The following is a 6,915-nucleotide window of genomic DNA, read 5'->3' on the forward strand; positions in this document are numbered from 1 at the left end:
AAAGGCCTGTGCTACCACACCTTGAAGTCACAGAGGTCAATCTCCCTCTGCCTTTCAAGTGTTGGGATTAAAGGTGTGTCCTACCACACCCAACTACTCTCTTTTTTCCTTATTTTTGTTTTTTAAGAACTTCAACTTTTAGTCTGTATATATTTTTAACACACTGTAAACCATTTAGAAATTTTCTTTATCTTTGAATCTCTCTTTACTATATATCTCTCTTTTTCTGATCACATGAGTCTTTAATTTACCAAGCAATATCAGTAGGACTAAAGCCGTGGCTTGGTTGGCTAGATGTAGCCCATTCCTTAGCTTTCCAGCCTCATGGCTGAGGTACTGGCTGTAGCCATGTTTACTGCCACAACTCTATGGCATTTCAAGGTTCCTACCAGCAAGCGAGCTTCAGCAGCCTGTGCTTGCAAACCGCACGAACCGCCTGCGTAAAAGAGTCAGAGTTTGTCCTGGCAGGACAGCCCAGAAAGCCAGCATTTTTAAACGGCATAGCTTTTTTTCCTGCTATGGCTGAAAACCAAAAAGCATGCGTTCAGCTTTTTGTCAGCACAGTTTAAGTGTTTCGTGGCAGGACCTCTTAATGAGCTGCAGGATTTTGCAGCTAAAGCTGAGTCAGGAAGCCTCTCTTAGATGAGAGTGCTTGCTTGCCTCTAACAAACAGAATAGAACCGAGAAGTGGCAGCTACCAAGAAAACATGCTTTACTCTTTCCCAAGCTTTCTCAGGCTTTCAGTGGATTCAGTTGTCCACACATCTGGGCGCCATTTGTTGAAATATGAGCGGCGGGGCTGCATCCCCAGCACCCTGGCTGCCTGGCTAGCTTATGCCCCGAAATAACAACACACAAACTGTATTCTTTTAAACACTGCTTGGCCCATTTCTATCTAGCCTCCTCTCGGCTAACTCTCGCACCTGGACTAGCCCATTTCTAGTGTAGCCCACGAGGTGGCTTACCAGGGAGATTCTAGCCTACGTCCATCCTGGGTTGGAGCTTCATTGCGTGTGCCTCAGAGAGCAGAGCTCTCGCGTCCGCCCTGGAGATGGGAGCATGGCGTCTCTGCTCCTGAGAGCAGAGCTGTTGAGTCTGAGCTCACTTCCTCTTCCTCCCAGCATTCTGTTCTGTTTACTCCTCCCACCTATGTTTTAACCTATGAGGGCCAGCCAAGCAGTTTCTTTATTTTTTTAACCAATGACCTTCCTCCATCATGCTGCTTCACACTCCTCCTGCTTCACACTCCTGCTGCTTCACGCTACTCCTACTTCACACTCCTCCTGCTTCACGTTTCTCCTACTTCATACTCCTCCTGCTTCATGCCACTCCTACTTCACACTTCTGCTTCACACTCCTGCTGCTTCACACTTCTCCTGCTTCACACTCCTGCTGCTGCTTCACACTCCTGCTGCTGCTTCACACTCCTCCTGCTTCACACCACAACTGCTTCACACTCCTCATGCTTCACGCTCCTCCGACTTCACACTCCTCCTGCTTCACACTTCTCCTGCTTCACACTCCCCCTGCTTCACATTCCTGCTACTATGACTTCCTCACAAAACAGACTGCATCTACTCCAACAGTAACACAAAATAAACCTCTGCTTCCTCCCTTAGGTTGTCTCTTATTAGGTGTTATTGCAACAAGAAAGGTATATACCCTTACAGAAGGCCATTTATTTCATTTCACCAGCTCATGACTTCATTTGCCTAATATTTTGTTTTCCCCTATCTTGCCTCCTTTATTTTCCATAGAAAAAGCAAACAAACAAGAACAACACAAAAGCCATTTCCCTCCCTGACTGCTGTGGAGAGAATGTGGCCCTGCCTGTCCAGATTTATTTGTTTAAGTCCGATCCCCAACACAGTGGAATTTGGGGCTAAGGCACCAGGAAGATGAAGAAGTTATACAAAGACAGACCCTTGTGGGACTTCCAGGATTGAGATCAGTGGTCTTATGAGGAGAGGTGTCTCTCCCAGCGGTGAGGACACAGAAAATGGGCATCTGCAAACCAGGGAGAGGCCCTCACCAGACACCAGATCTTTGCTTGACCGTGGGTGGATGTCTCAGCCCTAGCGCTGTGAGGGAAACTGGTTATCGCTTAAGCCGCCCCATCTGTGATAATTCCATAAGATCAGTTCAGACTGGTGAAGCAAATGACCCTTTCCTTGCAGAGTCGAGCACTTGCTCCAATTGTAGTTTTATTTTTAATTAAATATATTTTACTTGTTAATGTAATATGTCTAAAAATGCATAATGTTGTCATTGACACCAGAGTTCCTGTTAGGGAAAGAACTATTTTTAATTAGAAAAATATACGAAAAAGCTGAAGCTAACAGAAATGAAGGCCTCTGAGGGTAATGGTTTAGGAGAAACCACACAGGAACAAGTTCATGCTTGTGTCCCCAAAAGAACACTATGTGTCTCTGCAGAAAGGAACATGAGGGGCAAAGAGGAAATACGGATTGGGAAAGGTGCTGCGAACACAGGGAACATGGTGGAAACTTCCAGAAGGAAGGAGTTTCTAGAATTGGCTAAGAGTTTTATGTGAGGTGAAAGATCTAATATTCAGCCTTTGTGAAGACACAGTCACTGTGTGTCACTGTCCCAGCTCATCCTCCAGGAAGTTCACCCTATGTTGGCATTTCAGAGCGGAACTTCTGAAACACAAAGAGAAATGTCTTCTACTGTACATCAGTTAACACACGGCCTGGGAGAAAGGGACACAGACTGAAGAAAAGAGATGGAGAAACGAAACTCTGCAGAAACTGGATCAGAGGAATTGACAAGGAATGTTCCTCATCCCAGATCCTTACCTCTGCCCACTACAGTGAATCGCTTACCTCTGCCCGCTACAGTGAACCCCTTACCTCTGCCCGCTACAGTGAACCCCTTACTTCTGCCCGCTACAGTGAACCCCTTACCTCTGCCCGCTACAGTGAACCCCTTACCTCTGCCCGCTACAGTGAACCCCTTACCTCTGCCCGCTACAGTGAACCCCTTACCTCTGCCCGCTACAGTGAACCCCTTACCTCTGCCCGCTACAGTGAACCCCTTACCTCTGCCCGCTACAGTGAACCCCTTACCTCTGCTCGCTACAGTAAACCCCTTACCTCTGCCCGCTACAGTGAACTGCTTACCTCTGCTCGCTACAGTGAACCCCTTACCTCTGCCCGCTACCGTGAACCGCTTACAGGTGATTTCCCTACCCTAATCCTGTGAAACTAGGGCTGCCTCCATGGCTCCTCAGGACTCTTTCTGTACTGATATTCTTTGAATTTAAGCTTTACTTTAAGGTGGGAAGAAACAATACGTTACGTCTTATTGTAGAAAAATCTTTGGTGATATGGATTAATTTGATTGATTATTTACACACAGGAGAATACACAAATAATGATACCCATTTAGCACCCAACTCAGGAAAATAAAAAAAGCAAATTCAGAAAAGTGTTCCTGGGACAGCAAACAATGGCTCGTTCATATTCCTCTGGCAATTTTGTAGCATATGTTCTAAAAATTATAATGTGTTTTGAGATTACTACTAAGGCTAGATACAAATGTTTGGGGACATTTATGTTATTACATTATTTTTAAAATACAGAAAAACAAACCAAGCGGTAAGCTGCCCCCAGTGCCTATGAATGCAAGCATGCTGCTGCAAGCCAAGAGAGGAACTTCAGCTTCTCCCCGAACCTGGCCTTGAAGACAGTTAACAGGGGCTGTCAAGGAACTATTGATGTTGAGAAATTGCTGCAATCAATTGATTAGCATGCAATTATTTGAAAAGAAAATATTGAGTTGTTTCTGTTTATTTGCCAGAAGCAATTATCTGATTGTGTTTAAGTAACTTCGTTCACAAAGAGTAAAAAACGAGTCAGAGGCTGCTTGGATCCCACCCGTCTAGGTGACAGTCTATTTGACAATAGAGCGACTTCTCCAAGGGAAGAAGGGAATGGCTATCGCTTCTACAGTGACTTTGAGGGGGTTAAATTAGTTTTCCGTCATGTATTAAATGGATGTTCCTAGAACCAGGATAGGTCAGTACAGAATTCCAGCACAAGGTCACACGTTGCTTCGATCACTTAGATAGATGGGCAGAGAGACGATCATACATGGCACACACGTGTGGGCACATGCACAATCGCAAGCACACACAGACATATGCTTCTCACTGGATTAAGTGAATTACTACTGAAGACGAGCATAAGAATAGACTCGGCGCACAAGGATGCTCTACTGCCAATCCTTGGCTTGGCTGGAAGATGTTTGTTGAGGAAACACAACCTGGTACTCTATTGTGACAAAACATGGCTGTCACAGTCCTCACGGCCAGCTAGCTAAAGAAGTCCAAACCTTTGGTCTCATAAAAGCGGCATTTAGATTTTAAACGATGTGATTGTAGATAAAGCTCCTCAGATATTAAAACTGAAAACATTGTTCCATTTATTAATTTATTTAGGATGGCCATTAGGAATCTATCACACATCAACACTAATAACCGGTTTTATGCACAATAATCATAATAATGAAAGGACATACCGTGACTGGTGCCTGTTGCGTGGTTTTTGTAAAATCTTTCATGCCTGGGTTTGTGGATGCCAGTGGACTCCAGTCTGATCTGGTTTACATTGTTTTGGTGGAACTTTATAAAGAACAACCCTCTACACACACGTCACTAGGAAAGAGAGGAGTGTTTTGTGAGGCTTTTCAAATAAATTTGTGTGTTCCTCATGGATATCATAACCAAACTCCGTGGATAATAGCTTTTTAAAGATGTGTTTGTTATAAAGACTCTGGAGTCATATCAATAAACTTCTCATTTCTTTTACATTAAAGCCTAGTAGTCTGTCTTTGACCAAACTGGATCTTCACCTTTGATTTCGTAATGTCATACGCCAGTCATTTGGAAATTCACTAATTTATACAGTTTCCTGATATCAGTACAATTTGTTGTTCTCTTCAGTAAGCTGGTGGTGAAGGAGGTGGCTGAGGAGAACTGTTGCCAGGCCAGGGTGAAGCACTTTCCGTCATGTACAGATTCCCAGGTGGGGCTGAGGGTGCAGCTGAAGGCCAGGGATAACGGGCCCCCATCCCATAAGCACCAGAAGCCCATGCGTCATCTTGTGGTCTTGACAAGTTGCTCCTGACGGTGGCACAGTGCGGTTACCATCCCCATAGGGATAATGGGGCAAGGTCATTGCAGGGTTCTGTGAAGCAGGATATCCTGGAACCTGACCCCTGAGTGGAGGTGCTTCTGTCTGACAGTCCTGCTGGGAATATATCCAACGAGAGACTGGGGTTGGGCTGTTACCAGGGGATCGGTAAGTGCTTGGAACTTCTGTAGAGTAACTGCTTTGAGTATAGCCAGGAACATAATAAGCCCCAGAGTATGAGGCAGTATTTGGTCCAGGACCAGGAGGGTATGGTGAACCATATGCTCCATTCGTATAAGAATTCAAACTCTGGCCTTGTAACTCTGGTCTTACTGGATATGCACTTGGATACGGGGCCCTCGGTCGCACAGAATTCCAGTAGTTAGAATTATAGCCAGGATATGGTGACTGTTCCTGGTGTCCACCACCGGCTCTACTCGGCTCTGCCCAGGCGCCTCCCGAGGGGTAGTAGGCATCGCCACCTGCGCCTTCTCCGGGCCAGGTGGTCTCGGCCGGGGCGCCCCTGCGCCCTCGCCAGGAAACTGGAGGCTGGGGTGGCTCGGGCCGAAGCGGAGGGTACAGGGGCGGAGGGACGTGCACCGGGACATCGCCTCCGCCGGGCCCATAGTAGCAGCCATACGAAGGGCCGTCACTGGGGCCGTAGCCCAAGCGCCTCAGGGCCGACATGGGCTCCGCTGCCGCGAAGCGCTTCCCGCCCCCCACGGCCGGCCCATTGCGCAGGCGCCTGCGGGCGACAGCACTGTAGTAATGGGGGCGGCGGGGCTGCGTTCCCATTACTACAAGCTAGTATGCATTAATATTGCTACAAATCTCAAAAACACCCTTTATGAGTCAAGACATTGTTAGATGTAACTCGTCTATATTCTCATTTTCATATGAGAGCGTGAACTTTATCACTAGAAGCAATGACTGTCAGTCGGGTTTCTGGGAACGACAGGTGCATTTGGGTGGTTTCAGGAAATGTCTAACAAAGGCTGAAGTCTGAATAACTCCATTTGTCTGTCAGTCATCCTTTCTGGGGGAAAGCAGGTTCCGTGTGATCAGTGGGAAGCAGCTAGTTCAGCGTGCAACTGGGGCGTCGGCACACGCGCTTTTACATAGACGACAGCTATGGCTTTGAGAATCCTGACGTAATTTCGGTATTCTCGCCAGGTTCTCCCACATAGCATTTTTTAAAGGTTGCAGTTTAGGACTGATGAGAAGAAGAAGAAGAAGAAGAAGAGGAGGAGGAGGAGGAGGAGGAGGAGGAGGAGGAGGAGGAGAAGGAGGAGGAGGAGGAAGAGGAAAATGTTCTGCTTTGTTAGTGACATTCTCAATGGGCCTGGAACTGCCCCTCTCCCAAGTCCAAATGGATACAAAAACAGCATGTTTATGCATAGCTTATTGCCACAGCTTACATCCGCCCCATTTACATCTGCAGAACAAATGACAGACACTGGAAATGGCAAGCGACATCATGAAAATAGATTTGACCTCCAAACTCCCGGAAAAGATGTCTTAAAGACACCAAGACCTGCAGATCACAGCCTAAGAGCCAAGGCTTAAGGGATCATCATAAACAAATCGTTAAACTGTTTCAGGCTGCTGCTCCAATAAGCTAGGGGAGCTCAGGGCCAAACACGTACGGTTTGGTTCAATACGAGAATGGTTCCAAGTGTTTAACGTAGGGAGTAGGGCACTATAATGAGGGAATTATGTGTGTGCAAACACTGTTGCCAGGGACCGCCCACAATCTTTT

The 6,915-nt window shown here is 46.6% G+C and overlaps 1 protein-coding gene across 1 annotated transcript; it reads right to left on the reverse strand.

Annotated features, from left to right (window-relative positions):
• Positions 1 to 4,962: 4,962 nt before the first annotated feature.
• LOC121463439 (BAG family molecular chaperone regulator 4-like) lies at positions 4,963 to 5,861 on the reverse strand. Its single transcript, XM_041675667.1, is given in 2 exon segments — positions 4,963 to 5,136; positions 5,139 to 5,861. Coding segments are annotated over 2 exon segments (879 nt in total). The 5' UTR covers positions 5,844 to 5,861.
• Between the last annotated feature and the right edge of the window lie 1,054 nt (positions 5,862 to 6,915).

Source organism: Microtus oregoni, unplaced genomic scaffold (assembly GCF_018167655.1).
Source record: "Microtus oregoni isolate MIOR12 unplaced genomic scaffold, Mior012 000001F_ref0000356, whole genome shotgun sequence".
NCBI lineage: Eukaryota > Metazoa > Chordata > Mammalia > Rodentia > Cricetidae > Microtus > Microtus oregoni.